Source organism: Haplochromis burtoni, unplaced genomic scaffold (assembly GCF_018398535.1).
Source record: "Haplochromis burtoni strain Fernald_Lab_line unplaced genomic scaffold, NCSU_Asbu1 Contig_302, whole genome shotgun sequence".
NCBI lineage: Eukaryota > Metazoa > Chordata > Actinopteri > Cichliformes > Cichlidae > Haplochromis > Haplochromis burtoni.
The window spans coordinates 437,483-457,583 of NW_024582663.1; the positions used below are offsets into that span (position 1 = coordinate 437,483).

General features: G+C 39.0%; 1 protein-coding gene across 1 annotated transcript in view; it reads right to left on the reverse strand.

The window, feature by feature from the left end:
- ctnna2 (catenin (cadherin-associated protein), alpha 2) overlaps positions 1-20,101 on the reverse strand; it is a 338,846-nt gene that overhangs the window by 40,357 nt on the left and 278,388 nt on the right. Inside the window, exons 10-12 of the mRNA XM_005945770.3 lie at positions 2,873-2,965; positions 914-1,070; positions 198-398 (exon numbers count right to left, since the gene is read on the reverse strand). Of these exons, the coding sequence (XP_005945832.1) occupies positions 198-398; positions 914-1,070; positions 2,873-2,965 (451 nt within the window). The remainder of the gene's footprint in view (positions 1-197; positions 399-913; positions 1,071-2,872; positions 2,966-20,101) is intronic.

Here is a 20,101-nt window from a genome sequence, read left to right on the forward strand (position 1 = left end):
TGTGTGTGGGTGCATATACGTATGTGTTTCTATATGTTAGGCTATTCCTAAAAGTAGCTTGGCTTGCCAAAAAGCTTGCAGCAAAATATTTTGACACAGGGTGAAGCACAGTGTATGCATCATACCAGTAATACATTAAGCTATGGCTCATTGTGGATCTTCTGCAGCTACACAGGCTCTGTGTACAGCGCACTAACCAGTCTCAGACAGGAGCTTGATGGACTCCAGCACACGCTCGGTGTAGACCCCGGGCTCATAGTTTTCCATCTCAGCGTTAATGATGTGGACCACGCGAGCAGCTCGGCCCCGGATAGCTCCAGCAGTTCGGTCAAGAGTGTCCACATCGCCCTCTTGGAGAGCTATTACACATTTGTTGACATCCTCAAGGATGTGGTTCTCTTGAGAGTGAGAGAGAGAGAAAAGATGACAGTGAATGAAAGTGGGAAACAAAAAATGAAAAAGACCCAAGGATTCTGTTGTTGAGAGACATAATTATTGTTTAATAAACAGATTTTCCTGGAAATTAAACTCATTTTTATCTCTGAGTGTGGATATACTGTTGAGTTTATTTCTCCAAGAAACATGTTGATTATGGATAAAATTTAATACCTGTTGCTTTTTTTGGACACCATCCCACCCCCGTCCAAAAAAAAAAAAATTCTTCTGCCTTTTGATGGGTTTTTTTCTAGTTCACTGTATTTTGCTTCAAATGCTGTGATTTCTTATTTTTTATTAACTAAATAGTAATTTTGTTTTTCACATCAAGCCTCCATAGAGATTTTTTGTGAAAATTTGGTGCCAGAGGACACAAGCAACAACATTCAATAACTCACTCGCTTCAAGCGAAAATCAGGAGCATGTGGACCATTTGCTTCAATCAGTCAGTCTGTGAGGAATTTGTGCTGGCTCATACCTGACACAGAAAGGAAATCATCCACAGAAGTGATGTCATCCACAGCCTCAGTCAAGATGCGCACTTGTTTCTCCCACTGATCTTTGAAAACATCCATGTTGTCCTGGGCCACCTTGCTTTGGGGGCGGGCAGCCAGAGTGAGTGCAGCATTGATGACCTGATATGGGACAATAAACGTTTGCAGTAGCGTAGGTGTACATGTGTGCTTTTAAAATGAAGTCTTAAAGACATTTCTGCACATCTGTGAGTCATTTCAGGAGAAAAGACATCTGTACTAGTTTATATATAAGATATATAAGAACATACAGCACGGTGAAACAAAGTCTGGCTATCATGTCAAGACTCTGACACTGTGAGGTGAACAGTGTGGCAGCAGTGGCACAGTAGCTGAGTGCTATGCTCTTTCTCGTAGTCATTAAGGTTTTCAGTCTATGCTGTGGCCTGCTAGTAGCAGCTACAGCTACAGACTAAAAGGATTTAGCAACCAAACGTTTGCCACATTTGCTGTGAGATAAAAAAATATATATGCTTGAAATATATTGTTAATTGCACAAATGTAATAAATGATGCAGAATCTTTTACAGCTTAAAAAAGCAAGGCTTAAAGAAAGTACAAGACCTTGATATGTGCAAGGTAAACCCTTCAGCTTTAGGACAAAGAAAAAAATAAGATAAATACTTCACAGGGATACAGGGATGATAAAAATAATACCGGCCTTATCGTGTACTTTGAAATACCAATAGACAATATTTTAGCTACCCAAGGGAAGTAGCAATAGCTCCTTTGGAAAATGAAAGTGCTCTCCTCTTCCTGCTTTTGTTGCACAGTCAAACCCTCACTTTCCCGGGGGATTTCATACCCGGAGGCAGTTAGCAGAGTTAGTACCACCAATAAATTGTTCAATAAACACTTACTGCATAATGAAAAGTTAAAGCAAATAACTTGGGCACTGCCACTTTAACACCAAGGGCCAGTTTATTAATTTTTTTTGTGCCTTTGCTTTCTCACTTTGTGCTTTTTAGATTTACTTTTAGTGAAATGAATCTGATCTAGATTATGATCTGAACATGGCAGTCACTGAGGCAGTGTGTGTGTGTGCACGACTGCGTGCATTTGCACGTGTAAAGAATAACCAGTCTGGTTTAACTCTACTTGGAACAGATGGAAATACCTCTCTTTGTTGCACCTCCTCTTTGTTCCCTCTACTCCAGTCACAAAGCCTATGTCTATTATGTTTTTTAATCTGCCTGTGTTCAGCTGTGCCAAGCAGTGTCAGGAGACAGCGCCTCTCCAAGTTTTATAAGTTAGTTGGTCTCGGTAGGTACGGGTAGAGGAGACTGCACATTAGATCATGAATCTTAAAATCAACCTCCCTTCTCCATTTCTCATTCTCGTTACAATGTTTGGTCCTGTGTGGATAAGGCTTACTGTTAACCTTGGAAACAACTGATGGATTTCAACATCCTCCTTTGTTTCTTCCTGTGAAACAGGACTACAATGTCCTCCTACACATTATTCATAGCTTTTCCTCCAAATCCGACAACTACAACCTCTTTCCTTTAATATTCCTAAATATTACACTTTCATAAATCAGTAATTAAATATAGAAAAGTTCCTTAAAAGAACATTTTGATTTGATCTTATGTTAAGAATTTGTATTTTATGTAGTGCTGTCAGCGTTAATCTCGTTAAAATTACGTTAACGGCATAATGGCTTTAAAGCGGCAAATCTCCGTTAGCGAGTTAGCGCGGAACGCCCCGTACGTGGGGCTGCACGGCGTCGACGCATTAGCACGGTTAGCTCGTTAACGTGTTAGCACCGTGCAGCCCCACGCAATCTGCGCTAACTTGCTAACTGAGATTTGCAATGTTGATTCGGTTATGGGGTTAACGTCGTTTTAACGAAATTAACGCTGACAGCACTAATTTTATGTGATGTAGGTGTTTTAAAATCCTCACCTGTGGACACAGGCTGTCGATCTGGGTGGCGGCCATTCGTACCAACTTCACGCCCTCTTCATTGTTGGAGATGGAGCATGCCAAGTTGGCCACCTGAATAAAACAAACACAAAAAAGAGACCTAGCTGTTTTAATATTGAAACTGTTAGCACTGAGGAAAACAAAACGAAAAAATGTTGTGCCTCTATCAAGCGGTCATGCTCCAAAAAGGATATCTTCATCTTTTTCAAGACTTTTGCTGCAGCAAATATTTCTGCATGCTGGCCATAAATTCCTGTCTAAACTTTTTCAATTTAAGTTTGAGGGCCACAAGTGGCAAAACATTTTATTGTGTAGTTGAAGGTAGAATTCAACAGTCTAAATTAAAGCAACCAAGTTCCAAAATTATACTCCAGTACAGGCCAGTACAGTCTATTATTTGTGTACAAAACTCCCTGCCTGTGTATTCTCTTCACAGCACAGCAAGGCATCAGTGAGAAACGAGGGGGGATTTTGTATTAAAAATACTGTAACTGTGATAAAATCCCACTTGATTGGTGTAATTGTGACTCACACTTGGTGTGTTGTAAAGTTAGAAAGCAATTTTGAACAACAGGAGGACAGAAGATTTTATTCTCTATTATCTGCAAATGAAAAGTAAGGGTTTGTGTTTCATTGTCCATATGAACATGAGTGTTTAACTATCATTTAATATGCAAATCTGGGTTATCTTTGTATCATTATTTGTCCAACTGAAACATTTGTGTTTGTACTGTACATTCATTTCTTAGGTATGCCTGTTAAGCTGCTTGTTAATACCAATCTCTAATAAGTCCTGTCCCAGGAGCTCAATGTGTTTAGTCATTTCGACACGGTGAAGACAACTTGCAGGCTGGACCTACTGAAGTTCAAACCGAGCATCTGAATTGGGAAGAAAGGTGATTTAGTTGACTTTGAACATGGCATGGTTGTTACTGCCAGACAGGCTTGTCTGAGTATTTCAGAAACTGCTGAGATCCTCTGCTGGGATTTTCCCGCACGACCATCTCTAGGGTTTACAGAAAATGATCCAAAAAAGAGAAAATATCCAGTGAGCGGCAGTTTGGAGGATGGCCAGACTGTTTTGAGCTCATAGGAAGCCACCGGTGACTCAAATAACCCAAGGTATTCAAAAAAGCATTGCTCAATGCACCACAGGTCAAACCTTGAAGCAGATGGGCTACAGCTGCTGAAAACCACACCGAGTGCCATTCCTGTAAGCAAGGACGAGGAAACTGAGACTTTAGTTTCCACAGGCTCATAGAAGATTGGAAAAATGTTAACTAGACTGACAAGTCTCGATTTCTGCTGCAGCATTTGGCTGACAGGGTCAGAATTTGGTGTAAACAATATGAGTGCATGGATATGTCCTCCTATGTATCAATGGTTCAAGGCTACTGGAGGAGTAATGGTCTGAGTGATATTTTCTGGGAACACCTTGTGCCTCTTAGTACCAAATAAGCATCATTTAAATGCCACAGCCTACTAGAGTATTGTTGCTGACCATGTCCATCCCTTTATGACCGCTGTGTACCCACTCTCCTGATGGCTGCTTCTAGCAGGATAAATGTGCCCTGTCACAAATATCAAATCATTTCAAACTGGTTTCCTGAATGTGACAATGAGTCCACTGCACTTAAATGCCAGTCACCAGATCTCAATGCAACAGAGCATCTTCTGGGATGTGGTGGAACAGGAGATTCTCATGTATGAACACCCGTAACATCTGCAGCAGATGTGTGACGCTATCACATCAATATGGACCAAAATGTCTGAGGACCTTGATGAATCTCTGCCATGAAAAATTAAGACACATCTGAAGGCAAAAAGTGGCAAAAGGCAGGCACAACAGAGTAGCATTACCCGTCTTATTTTTAACTACAGTAATTAGCTGGTATCAGATCAGATTACAGGGCTTTCATTTTCATTTTTCATTAGACAGGCGGTGCACATAGATTTGTAAATGAGCAGCAGGTGACATAAAGCAGATGTTTTTGTGTGTGGACATTTTCTTATGGAAAATAATGGCACAGACATCTAAAGTATTACAGTAACATAACTATTTAGGGCATGCACATCAGGTAGGTCTGTGAGAGAGTAGAGTACTGCTGCACCGGCTGAACGTAGATAATAATATTAATTCAGATCCGAATGGCCAAGCTTATCAAATATGTATATGCAATTAGGATTTCAGGTGAAATGACTGGCATGCCTAAATAATCACGGGGCCTGGTGGTGGTGGAGAGAGGTGTTTTATTATATAATTATGTTGCCAGATGGTTTTTATGTATGACACACCCTTAGGTTGATTTATGTCTTTCTTTATATCAAGGCACAGTTTCTTGATCACATGCTTTCAGCTCGAATCCTTTATGGGAGACACACAGAGTCGCTTATCCAAGTTAACTTTTAAAGACTTTGTTGTTAAAAAGCTTCACTTTAAAAACTAAATTAGAAAATCCCATGCCTCTCTAGTTTTTAAACTAATTATAAGAGCTTGACAACATTTCAAGATTTTATATTTTAGTGTCTGCGTGCGGTATTCCTATAAAATATCTGAAACCACCACAGCAATTTTTTGTCTTTATGGCTATGAGGAACAGGGGCACAGTTTGTGCTAGTCCCATGTGAAGTCATCCACAATATCACTGTCTCTCACTGTTAATTTTCATAACTTTAAACTGTTTAAAACCCAACACCATCTCTAAACAAATCACATTTCGGCATGAGCCCAGGCTTTGAAACTGAGCTAAACAGACACATGCCGGTTGGCAGTAAAAGGTGCCAGTCTGCATTAGCACTTCTAGTACTCACACGTCACTGTTTGAGGCAAATTGAGGTAAATCAAATTTGTGTTAGAGGACTCTTGCTTAGAGCTCTGTCTCTTTACTCATGACAGCAATGAGCACATTGATGGATTATAGGCCTTTATGCCAATCAGAGTGTGCATGTGTTTAAAGCGGTATGTGTGTGTGTCAGAGAGGGGGGGGGGTGAGTGAGAGCCTTCACTTCACATAAACGTGAAAGACGGTTTGCATATTTGAGAGCTACACAAATCACAAATTAAGTTACCTGAGTTACAGCTCTAGCTAAATTTGCATAACCTTTCTATATTTCTTATAATATTATAATATTTTTGAAAAATCTTTTTCTGTTTGCAAAGCACCTTTGAAATGTACAAGCTTATAAAAATACTTCAACTGATGTTAAAACGCCCTTAAGAGTTTCATTTTACTGCAGTGGACTAAAGCTATTCCCAGTTCCTGACTGAAAAATAAACACTTGCTATTGTGTTGGCAATTAAAATAATTTCTCTCATTAAACACATTAATATGAAAAATGAAATTGGAGTAAATGGACCTATTCCACTCTGTCACTGGATATTTTTAGCTGTACAGTCGTACTTCTTAGTGCTTAACTTGTTTATCCAGTTAACTTAAAAATACATGGGAATGGGAATTTGTAAAACAGAATGCAAGGACTTTAATACTTGATTAAAACTATATTTTACTGAAGTAGCGTAAACTGATCATGCTGCTGTGACACTTGCAGAATGTGGTTTAGCATTATCACTGGTACCTATTTTGCATTATTACTTAATTCCAGAATCTTATTGGTTGACAGCATTGCAGGCTCAGTCTCGGGCGATCAGCTCATCATTGCAACTTCTTGCGATCAGTCGCCAAACTCAATAACTCAGCAATGCAGAAAAAGTTTTACTTAATTTCGTACATATATGTTTGATTTATCTTTGGATGGAGTTGTAACTGGTATTTGTGGATGCAGGGAACGCTGCGTTTGCTGACAATTGTTTTCAAAAGTGTTCTTGAGGCCATGCTGTGATTTTCACTACAAAATTGTGTCTGTTTTTAATGCAGTGCTGTCTGCGGGCCCAAAGATCACAGCTATTCAGCACTGGTTATCTCCTCCAAACAGGCATTTTCTCTTTTAATGACATAATATTTTTGCAGATGATTCCTAAATTCTTTACAATTTTGCATCAGAAAACGAATTTTCTTAAGTACTTAAAATATTTACCCACACTTTCATCCACAGAGTGGTGAACCTCTCCCCACCTGCACTTCTGAAAGACTCAGCCTCTCTGGTATCCTCTTTTCATACTCATGTTACTAATTAACACAATTTGTTGTGAAATGTTCCACCTGTCTGTTTCCTTTTGTGGCAATTAACAATTTCTTGTCTTTTATTGCCACTCTTCTAAATTCAAAATGAACAACAAATTCCAAATGGGGATTAAACTTATAAAGTTAAGATATGGCAGTGTATTTTACACAGCCTTTCTGGAAACAGCAACATTTTTGCTGGCAAAGTGTTGACATGTCATTTGCTTTGTCTCTGCTAAGTAACAAGCTCTCAAGATATAAAACCACAGTGCAGCACCTTTCCCATTCAGAGCTTTTTGCAATTATAGTATAAATGCAGCACCTAACCAGCAGAAAGCAAGACTCTGCTCTCTGTCTTTATTTGCTTACATAGTTTCTTATCTCTTCTTCTACCCAGCTTTCTGAGTGCAGCGTTGGCCCTGTGTGTGGCAAAGGGGCAGAGGGCTTTCTAGAGGCTGGAAACATGCCTAACAAGCCCACTCCCACTCCCTCTTACCTAACACAGAGAGCCAGGTCAGGGCCAAAGCTACAAAATCCAGCCAAAACTGCTAATTGCAATTATCTAGGGAAGCACTTCTTCTTTGAGGATTTTTTTTTCCCTATCAAGGAGGGAAAAATCAAGACAGAAGGTTTGAGACTACACCATGCAAGCCTGATGCTGATACGGTCAAGGATGTTGGAACAGAATAGGCAATTCAAAGAGGCTCGTGTGGGAGCGCACATGCCTGTGTGTGTGTGTGTGTGTGTGTGTGTGTGTGTGTGTGTGTGTGTGTGTGTGTAGGAGAGAGAAAGGGAGAAATAGAGAGGGAGAGATCCCCGCTGAATGCCCATTCTTCATTTTAGCCTCGAACAAAGAACTATCGATTTTGTCCTTTTGCCCTGCCCTGGATAATCACTTCAATTCTAATTTGATGAAGGTTTCCATGGCACTTGGAGAGATGGGCATTCTCATGTATGCTATTTAAATCACCTAAATGGAGCTCAGTAACTGGAAATAGCTCTGATAGTGTTAATTTTTTTTCAAGTTTTTTTAAACATGAGCTTGTGGCGGTGGACTTCAAATCTATCGCCACAAAGTGATGAGGGTAATACAATAAATAACATCTCAGCAGTCTCTCTTTATTACCGCACTGACTGCATACAGTGCACATAATCAGTCAGTCTTTGAGTAATCTCATGAATATCCTCTGGTGTACCTCTTTATATAATGTACCTTTGAATCAATAACTTTTTTTATTCCCCTTTAAAACAAAATCTTTACAATTTCTTGGTAGAGTAGATAGAAGGAGAAAAGTTAAAGAGCCCCAAAGCAGTTACACTACACAAATAACACTTATAGTTACTTCTACTCTCAAGAACAACTAGCTGAGCTGCCAAGGCAAAACAGCTTTGCCTTGAGTCAAAGCAGGAAGGCAGCTTAGAAAAGAAAAAAATGTCTTTCAGTCACTGTATATGATGTAAGAAATACTTTTTTTTTCTGTTACAGTCAACTATCTAGCTGTTAACTAGTTGCAGGGATGGTATTTTTTTTTTAAAGTGGGGGTCTATTAGTTCTGTTACATCCCTTTCACAAAACCACTGCCTTTTACTGCCTCTTTGATACTTATGCAGACACATAAACACCGACATACACTCATACACAGTAAATAAATCAGTCTGTCAACATAGATGGAATAGAACATGCAACAGGGGAATACAAACTGCAGTGTGAAACAATTACAGGCCAGCTCTCACAGGAGCAATTCTATTTGCTATAGTCAGGAGCTGCCAACTCCCAATAGTAAAGATTTTACATACTGTGTATGGACCAGAGGTGACATAAACGGGTTAAGGTGCATGACCCTAGATAACACAAGCTGTCAAGGTTGCGTGAGGTTCAAGTCTACGGGGGACATAAAGCAGCAGGAGTTTACGACCTGCTGTGAATGACTACAAACCACGCCTCTGAAAATCAATCCCTATTAAAGAGTGAAGTGCATATTGCCTCCGGAAGAATGCCCACCGGGCTCGCAGCAACATCAAAACGAAAGCCAGAACTTGTGGAATATTAAACAAGAAAAGTGTGAAATAACAAGAACAAAAGGAATAGATTTTTTTTTTCCAGCAAGTTCGGCATCATAATGACTTTGATGTCTGTTTAATGCTTGGATCTCGTTCCAATGGAGCTGTTTCTCGATTGGCGGACATCTCCTGCAAAAGTAATTAGTTCCTAATAAGGAAGCAAAAAAAATAACAATACATACTTAATATTTAAAACGTATATTTAAAAAAAAAAAACAGCAAAAGACTGGCAATGACATTTGCTAGTCTGTATGAAGAGAATGCAGCATCATCTTTGCAGGACTTTGATTACAGGCCGCTGTTAAATTTCTACCTCTGTTACCTTATTTCCCCAACTCCCCATTCACCCTCGACTGAAAGAAAAAGTGGACCTAAATTGCGAGTGACTCTAATGCACTTAGGAGTTCTCTATACACTTCCTAACTCAGAATGGAAATGAGTCTAAGTCAGTGTTTACCAGGACGGTTCCACTAATATGTGGCTGACTGGGATACAGTCTGCTCCACAGTCTCTCTATGCACCCTTTATTCAACATACCAATGTAGCCAGCCGGCAAAGATGCAGACACACACGACAGCACAGGAGCGCATGAGTATCTCTTGTTAGATTTTTTGTCATAGAAGTTCTCCTTAACTGTAGGCTTCACTCACTCGAGAGCCATCGGGAATGACCCTAGGCTTAAGGATGGGAGATTTATACTGAGCATGCAAGATTACAATGCTGATAAATCACATGAAAACAATATAAAGAAATATAAAGATGCCTTTCTGTAACGCAAACATTACAATCAAATGATCGATATAAAAAGTAAAAAACTAGATACATTTTATATTAAAATAAAATTAATTTCTGTAAAAACAAAATGGTCTAATTTCTATGTATTGCTGCAAGAACTGCCCCTAGTTGGCTCATGTTCTGTGCTCCTAAACTGTAACTAACCAAGGTTAAGGCATCCAAAATGACGCCTTGATAGGAACATAGAAGTTCAGTGACCTTGTTCTGTGCGGTCAATGAATCCTTAACAAATCTGCTACTAGGTCAGCTCTAGCAATTGTACACATCTCCTTTGAGCCAACCTTTACAACATGAACACGTGTATGCGAGTCAGACTGAAGCGGAGACGTACACTGGGGCTACAGCGGAAGTCACGAGGCTTGTAGTACACTGATTATACTAATATACTATGACTTTCTTTGACTGAAAAAAAGGCTTCCACATTAATTACCCTGTAATGTGTTTAATGCGGCTCCGCGGTGTGTTAAGTGATTAAGCTCGTCTTTTGACAGCACTAATTTTAATTGAGTCCTGCAGTGTTCAGTTTCCGTCCTCTGTTTGCATTTATCGAGACGAGCATTTGGAGTAAAAGACCTTGCATTAATGTTTTGGTATTCCCATTTCATGGTCAACACCGCCTGCAGTGTGTATAGATCAAGTGCTCATAAGGGTTTTATAAGAAAAACAAACATTTAAAAATTCTCTTTAATCTTACCTCAGACCTGTTCTTTACAATGCTAAGAAACCACAAGTTTGCTGAAACAAAATTCTTTAATAGGAAGGTTCAAAAACCTCAATACTTCCCGAAAATAAGGCAAAAATAAAACCATCCAATAAAGTATGGCTTTTAACAATTTTATGAAAAGCTCATATGATCTCCCAGTGTGTCGTTCACGTTTCAGCTCTAAATCTCAAAGGCTTTGTTAGTCTCTGTGGAGTAAACGGAACAAATAAATGTTAATGTATCTCTTAATCTTTTTTTTTTTTAAGTGGATTTGTATGGTGTGCCATCTAAAAGTCTTAGATCTAATGATAATATATATATATATATATATATATATATAATATTATATATATACATACATATATATAACGTCTAAAACCAGATGACATTTGTGTTGAATAATCATTCAGTCTTCTTTGTGAATAAGCTCCCAGCCACACTGAAGCAATACCAGCTCTCACTGCGACTTTCATATAGTCAGACTTGCAAACCGTATTTATATTTTTATCTTTTATAAAATGTGGCTAAATGTTAGAAATCCTATTTATCATGGATTTTTTAAGCATTTCTGTGATTCTGAAATGTTTTTAGAACTCTCAGAAGTCTGTGTTTAACATAAATCAAAGTTTTTGTTGACTTAACGTTAGAAGTTGAGTATGAAAATGCCCCAATATGCAACTCCCAAGTGCCTGATTTTGACCTGAACTTATGAAGAAGCAAAATCAAATGTTAGTTATAATCTATATCCTTGAATCCTCCAGGAAACAGAGTAGCCTTCAGAATCACATCACAGTCTCCTTGACAACCGTGACTGAGCTTGCATGAAAGGCTGACAGTGTGATTTACAGTGGTCGTTTCTCCGGAGCCACAGCCGGGGCTTGTGTATTCCTGCTAATGCTATGGCTCGCTTCTCCATAAATATGATAATTTGCTGCAGGCTCCTGGGGATGTGAACCAGCACTGCTAGCAGGGTGAGGTTAGAACTGACATGAGACAACAGCAGGGGTGGATGACAACACAGTAAGCACAGACACACGCACATGGCTATGTGTGTACACACTCAGACTAGTGGAAAACAGAAAACAGGCATCTGATGCAACACAAAAGAAGATGCTAACAGTCTGTTTGAAGCACTCTGTACGCTGCTTGTTTGATCCTTTATAAAATGCCAAGGACGACTGGCTTCCTCAGTGACCAAATACAGAGGCTTCAAAACATGATTTATTTACATGGAAATTGTAATGCCTAAATGAAGAAGGCCATAAGACGAGAGAATGGGCACCCAGAGATAAATATCCACAATATAAAATTTTATTGAGCTCAACAAGGGACACAGAGAGGTAATTGAAAGCAATATAAACAAATCAAATCATGTGTCTGCACATGCTGTAGATGAGTGCCTTACTGTATAGCTTCAGTCCTGGATATTGGATTATCTTGTTCACATTACTGTGAGTGACACAGCATTAAAGAAGGAAGGGAGAGGAGAACAAATGGCTTGCTCACTTTGCCCTCGGCAGGGGGCAACTACTCACACTTCTTGCTGGCAAAGGTGTCTTGCTGATTTCCTGTGCTTAAGTCAGGGGGAGTAAAGGCTGGGTAGACCGATAGCTCTTGATTTTGCTTTGAGCATCCAGTGATGGGTTTTTGGGTGGTCGGTGCCACCTATATAGTCAAAAAGCTTGTGTCTCCCAGGTAGTACAGTAGTTTGTTCATCTTACAAAATCTTCTGCCTTTTGCTCCAGCTGGTACTGTAGCCACAGGGGTGAGACTGCCTCTCTCACACAGGTCCTCTCCATCCATCTCCCCTCCCGCCCAAAAAATACACAGCCAGGGCTGTTTCAACTGAACTATTGATTTCTCTTTGCTTTCCCTCTCTCTCCCACCCTCCCTTTCTGGGAGTGCTGGCCAAGCAGTTGGGTTTGGCACCAAAAACATAATTATGAAAATGGACCTCTGGGTTGTTTTAATCTGTCTGTACATTCCACAGTCCCTCTGCAACAGAAGCCATTTAAAACTGTTTCAGGGGAATTGAAATGTTTAACCCACTTCACTGTAAAGAACAGTAAACTTACTCGTAGCACGACACTGGTCGCTGTCTAAATCAGGTGTAACAGCTGCATTGTAACATTTAGCCAAAATTAGAAAGAAACAAAGGTACGTATACTGTACTCACAGATGTCTAACTACCAAATCAACGTGAGATTGTATTGCTTGATAGTTTCTGTGACACAGCTATGACAAAGTTCCTTGATGTAGACAGTAACTGCTGCTCTTTCCACAACCTGCAAGTGAGTGACATCTCCAAATTCAGGCTCATTCTCTAGACATTGACGTAGCATGCCTGCTGACTACAGTAGCTGCAGTCTGTAAATGGTTTTCTTGCCCAAAACATCAGTGTCATGAGTCATCGGTTTCAGTATCAGGATCAGATTTGGTTACTAGATTAAACATCATAGATGTTGTCATTTTTATTACCTGAAACTTTAGTTAAAGCCCATGTTTGTGATATTTGAGAAGTTTGTGTGTAATCTACATAACCTTGGTCAAAGGCCTTTAATAGATCAGAGAATAGCATCCTATTTCATACAGAACTAGATTATCAGTTGATCCAATGGATCTATAACAACATATTCCAATCTCAGACAGCAAGACCTTGACATTTCTCCATATCACACCCCTCTGCCTTCTCACATCTATCTAAGGCACAAGAAAAACATGATTAGTCCTGTTGGATAATAGATGCACGCAGAGGGAAAGGTCAGCGGTTGTCAGTCCTTAATGCCTCAACCTTTAAACTGGGGGATGGGCAAAGAGAGATGAAATACAAAAAACATGAGCAGTGAGGACATGACTTGGTGACAATAATTACTCATTCTATATCATGCGCATGTAAAGCATGGCAGGGAAATGTAAATATCACAGCGCATTGGGCAGAAAGAACTATAAAAATATATAATAATATTAATTGCTCCTATTCCATATATATATATATATATATATATATATATATACACACAGACAGACAGACAGACAGAGAGAAAAAAAGAGATGCATCAGACAGACTTGATTTGAGCTACAGTATGTGGTGTGTTAGGCAGTCTAAATGTGCCAGTGGAAATGTCACACTTATTCCTGTGCTTTTAAATTTATGCTTGTGTAATTTTCTCTCAGGTGAGAACAAAGAAGTGTGAAGACGTGAAAGGCCATGATGGCACTGGCTGTAAAGGGAATTAAGAGCACAATTAAATAGTCTACATAAAGATGGCCATTAGTCTTCCTTAACCTTTCAGGGTTTTAATAAATAACACATAGTGTAGAATGCAGTGTGCACTGAGGCTGGTGATATTTGAATAGTTTTATAAATAGTTTCTATTTCACAGTACACTGTATTTTTTTTTTAGCAGTGATAAAGACCTGTCATGACGACAGAGGGTAAATCAGAAACTGATAAAAAACAACCTCTGGGAGTTTTCTTTTTCTAGAAGCCATTTTGTCTTCGGGTAATTTCCTGGCCCTTAAATATTCTGGTCACATTTTCGGGGGGGAAAAAATATCACAATGTCAACATTCATTTTTCATTTTATTCCCTAATGAAAAGAAGTTTTTGGAAAGAGGAGTGTTAGAGGAACTGCATATCTATGTTTGATTTACGTTTAATGTCTTAGCGGTTTTAAATTTAAAACTGTGATATCAGCAAATATTCGAAGAGAGGATGTTCACCAAAATAATAAATGAATCTCAGGTCTGAGGACCAGTGGCCAGACAAAGTCAAATATGCAATCAGCACAACCCACTGATGCAATGACTTTAGCTAATTACTTAATTAAGGAGCAAGCATAACTTTTGCCCTGGATTGCCAATTAATGTGAACCCTGCAACCAAATGTGTTACAGGTACTTTTCTTACATAGCAATGGCAAACTATAAATTGTAAGTCCAATTCGTTTAGGATTGGTTTAATTAAGCTGTGGGACTTGAACACCGCTGCACCTATTGCTCCTTGGAGAGTAGCGTCTAGACATTAGCACAGTAAATATTGCTCGCCCACTATTCTTTCAACCTTGAAAATGCTATTTCATATAAAGAACTCATTATAGCATGCTGCTGTCATCAACTACCTTTCAGAAATTGGTGCCTTATGATCAGCCGGGGTCCATCCAGTAACATTGCACTGCATTTTTTAGCCAGTGTATAACAAACAGCAGTAAGAGGGAGTCACCTAAAAGGGCATAATCTCACTGTTGCCGCGTCACAATGTGATTGGACATTTGAATTAAAAATCATGCGTCTGTTTGGCTTTGCAGAAGAGCCACAGTAGAAACTTTACTACAAGGGAATAGTATTAACATGTGAACTAGTAATGTTGTTTTTTGTTTTTAAAGTTTTATATTCCTGTGAAATTATATTTTATTTCTGGTTTAATTGTGAAGCAATGTGTTATAAACTTATGTCACATGTAATGTGTTTGCCACTCACTTTTTGTATATTTGTCATACTTACATGTTACAGAACAATGTTTTCTACTAGACAAAGATAACCTGAGTATATACACACAGTTTGTAAATGACGATTTCAGGAAAAAAAACATCCAAATCTACCTGTTAATATGCGAAAAATCAAACTAAATTAATTCTAGATAAAAGTGGACCAGAATTCCTCCACAGCGACGTAAAAAACACATTGTGAGTTACTGTTACTGCCTGAGCGGTTTTTGGAGTTAAGGTGGCACAAAGTGTTATTAAGTTTAGGGGCCAGGTACATTTGGATAAACTTTTTCCCTTAAAAAATGAAATAATCATTTAAAAACTGCCTTTTGAATTTATTTGGGTTATCTTTGTTCATTATTAAAAGTTATTTGATGAGCCGATGTCTTCACTTACTTGACTTTTTCTCTCACAGCTCAGATCAAGTTCAGATGACCCTTCTGGCTATGACTCAATTGTCAAAGCACTACTGGTCAATTCAATATATTGACACCATATTAAAGAAGCGACAGATAGACAGACAGATAGAAACGCTGTTTACCCCTGATAAGATGAATAATTAATTTCCATCAATTTTTGCTTCTTATTTCCTTTGTGAGAAAATGAAGAGACAAGAATAGCATTAAGCAGCATTATCTTTGAATGCGCCTTAATTGCTGTTGGTCTCAGTGGGATGCAGCTTGTTTCAATTTTAACACCACAGCTCTCTTTAGAGTTCTTCGTCTGCCAGTCCAATCACTACACTATTTAGAATGACGTCTACAGCACCCCACAGAGACAAGATGAACATGCAAGAGTCTAACTAAGGGGGACTAAGGAACTTTTGATAAACAATCATCATTCCAATAAAAGAACAAAAAAAACTGGAATTTGTTCAGTTTTCTCGCTGACTGCAAGGAGGAATAAAGACAAAATTCAACAACAAAAACTAACCCAAATAGCGAGTGTGTCTTAACTTCAGCTTTGTATGGTATTTTCAAATACTTAGAAAAGTATTAACATTTTAAAAAATTATCAAGAAAATTGCAGTATCTTGATTTATTTAAATGCCAAAAATGCAACTGAGCGCTATGAATGATGACGGTAAGATGATGACTCAGTGCTGTCCAAACCCTCATGTGCTTGCCACAGAATAACCTTACTCCCTGTTTTACAGTGTAAAGGATAAGAAAACATGTAAACAGTCATTTCAGTTATAGCAATATATTCATTCATGCTAAACTATAATTGACGATGCTAGTCCGTAACCCTACAGCCTACAAATTGCTGTCAAATTGTTCACATTTCAAATGCAGTCACTTAAGAAGTTATGAGCAATATCCTGTCCTGGTTTTCTATCATTAACCCCTTAGCAGTCCTATTAGTCCCCTAAACCATCCAATGTCCCGTGGGCGGTACGTCCGACTGCTAACAGTTTAAACAATCAGACATAGGATCATCCCACATAACTATGGTTGAATGATTTTAGGAAAACAAGTAAATAGTCCAGTAAGTTTTAGATGTGCATCTACAACTCGAGGTAGAAGAAAAAAGAAGCCATAGCAACAACTCAAATTTAAGATCTTCACATGTAGCATCTGCTCAATTATTCATCCTGGATACAAGTAAATTTATAGCTGAAAACCTTTGCCACCTAGATGACATACTCGTCTCCAGGTAATTGGCTGAAAATGGTAAAGCAAAGAAGTTCTGAATTATTTGCCATAGTAACAGTTTTCTTCTTTCTCCTCTCAGCTAACACTGTTGTGCAACTTTAGTCTCCTCAGGTTTCCACTTTATTGCTTTTCCTCTTGCCAGAATTAATTCAATAGAACAAAATCCTAATTCCACACTGCATGAAGTGTGTTGATATAAATTTACATGCTACGGGCAAAGCTGTAAAGTTGCTCTTTTAGAGAATTTGGACAGAGCCTCATTAAAGACAACAGTAATTACAGACAGCTTAATGTGTAATTAGGTGTTAATGACTGCACAAAAGACATGATGTAATTACAGTAAAATGGATTTGTCACTTTGTTTTGTCTGTTTATTTTAAACATATTAATATAAAATGTAAAGTATAATTAAAAAAAGTGAAGGGATGTTTTTAATTTTTTCTAAAATTTCTAAGCGCTTTCAGAGAAAGTAAAACATAGATTAAAAATGTATATTTCTTTTAATGTCCGCTGAAGCCCACTATGAGAATACTAGAAGCCCATTAGGATCACAAGAAACCATACCAAAAACATCACTGTAGATATATGAGATCAGCAGGAGGCGTGAGCAGAAGGGGGACAGTGCTAACTGCCATCATCATCCTCTGTTTGAGGCACATACTCCCCTTCACTTTCTCCTCACCCTACCCCACCAAAAGTAAAACTCCCCTCTGGAGAGAGAAGGGATGGCTCCTTCTGCTCCATTAATCTAATGACAATGCCCCGTGACTAAGACCAGCTTAGCAGGCATTGCTCATCCCCATTGGCTCCTCTTTCACTTAGCATGCCATCTATGCATGAATGCAACGGGGGCAATGACAGCAAAGGAGGAGGAGAAAGAAAATAAAGAGAGACAGAGTAGAGACAAACAATGGCCAGATTATATTGCACTGGTGTCCATGGTTACCAAGGGATGTCACATAGCAGCACTGATAAAGGGTTTGATGAACTGTAGAAACTGGAAAACTGTCAAAACAAAGTTAAGAGAAGTCCGGTTATTTATTTCCCTAAATCACATCTATAATTATCAATGTAGTGGAATTATATATGGCCTCATGAGAAGTAGAAAACATTCCTATCAACTAATAATTCTGTAATGGATTTAAGGATGGATGAATGAAAAGATAAATAAATAGCTCCCAAAAACTGACAGGATTTCTGGAGTCTGCAGGGCCATTGTTCACCTCGTCAGTCATGAAGCCATGCAGGCTACCCAGATGTCACGAGCACTGTCATTAGTCGGCTTGCACTGCTCGACAGCATTTAATGGGTCAAAATCTTGTCTTTTCTCAGTGACGCTAAACAAAACAGCTTTTTGTCATATTGCAATGACAGTGATTCCGATTCAAACCACTTCTTTGTTGCTACTGTAACAACTCAGTAAATTCATGCAGTGTATTTGAGATTATTTACATAATTACAACTTTTCTGACAGCATGAATGCGCAAAACTGCGATCTAATGTGCCGCAGTGAACAGTCAACGGGTGCAGTCTACACAGAGCGACGAGTCACTAGCTAGTCACACTGCACCTACAGCATAGCTGTAGCACTGCCTCAACTGTAATTTATGCTTTAGAATACGTTGATGCACTTTTAGTTCAGTTCTGTGTAGAAGGTAGTAGAAACATCCCCTTCCATCTGACACCTCTGGGAACGTCAGCGCTCTGTGGTGTATGTTTTGCTTGCTGATGTCCTCAAGGAGCACAGACTGTGTCTATGTTAGTCTAGCGTCTCATAGGAGAGATGTCCGCTTCAGCCAAACCTCTGGGGAAATAGCAACCAGAAGTTGGCTGTCAAATAGCAGAGCTGTTGGCCCAGAATAGCACAGGGTCAGTGTAGAAAAATAGGCCTCCCACACACAACAAGAGCAGACAAGGCTTCTTAACTACATGTGTGACACTCTAGTAAAGTTAAATGCCAAACATTCTAACTCACATTAAGAGTTAATGGAACAGAGCAAACCCCGTGTTGCTCACTTGGTATTGGCTCACATTATGAGGCATTAACATATAATGGAAATTATAATTATCTGAAAGAAATAGCTAGTAAAAATTGTCAAAACCACCGTTCTTGAAAAAAGAATGGCTGAAAAGCCGACATAACACTAGATTTTGTTTATGATGAGAATAAATAAAATAATCTGATTTAAATTTTTTAATTAAAAGACTGCAACTGTTTATTCATGAACGCACAGGTCTTTAAAGGTTCCACGTTAGATACACAAAGAAAGGAAACCCTCTCTGTATTTATCTAAAGCCATCCCCCAGTTAAATGGCATTCAATCAAATATTTTGACTCAAAGTCAATCGATGAAGCCGTGTTTCAAGTATAAAGCTGATTATACAGTGAAATCTCACGTTAAGTGCTTTAGCCATAAGAGCGCGGCTCCTATTTCCATGTTGTTTGGGGGTAAAAATTTTCTCACCTCAGTGACTCAGGCATGATTGAGTGTTCTTCTGCTTTATTACCAAGAAGAATGTTTGTTGCCATGGTGATAGAGAAAGCAGGGAGCTAATACAGTATTTCATTACTGACTGAACAAAGAGAAAAATGAAACATAATTTGCCATTCTGAAAGGCAGGCAGGCAAGGATTAAAAGTTTTTACATTGCTGTGTCATTTGCCTGTTACTGCAGGTACAGTAATTATGTGCTGCAAAAACCATTACAATCTGTCACAGTTTTCTTGCAATTGTTTACTTAGTACATGTCAGCAATTTTCGGAAATGATGAGTAGATTGTGTGCTGGGGCTATAAATTGTAATATACATTCATGTCACTTGTATCCAATTAAAATGCTTGAGGGCACTGTGTCAAGAGTTTAACAAAGCTAGATTGGTAGAACACATGCAATGTTTGATAGAGATATATCTGGTCTGAAACCTTTTTTTGGCATTACTAAAAATCTTACATTGCAATGAAGAACTGAAAATTCTTATAAAAAAATCCCCTCTCGCCCCTGTGGGTGGTCTATCCTTCAAGCTCGGGTCCTGTACCAGAGGCCTGGGAGCTTCAGGGTCCTACACAGTATCTTAGCTGTTCCTAGGACTGCGCTCTTCTGGACAGAGATCTCCGATTTTTTCCTGGGATCTGCTGGAGCCACTCGCCTAGCTTGGGAGTCTGCATCTAGCGCTCCGATTACCACTGGGACCACTGTTACCTTCAGCCTCCAAATTTTCTCTGAGGTCTTGGTACTTGTGTTCCTTCTTCCTGATATTGCTGTCATTCGGTATCGCTACATCTATCACTACGGCCGTCTTCCTCTGCTTGTCCACCACCATTTTGTCCGTCTGTATCTGGAAGTCCCACAGGATCTTAGCTAGGTCATTCTCGACCACCCTTGGGGGAA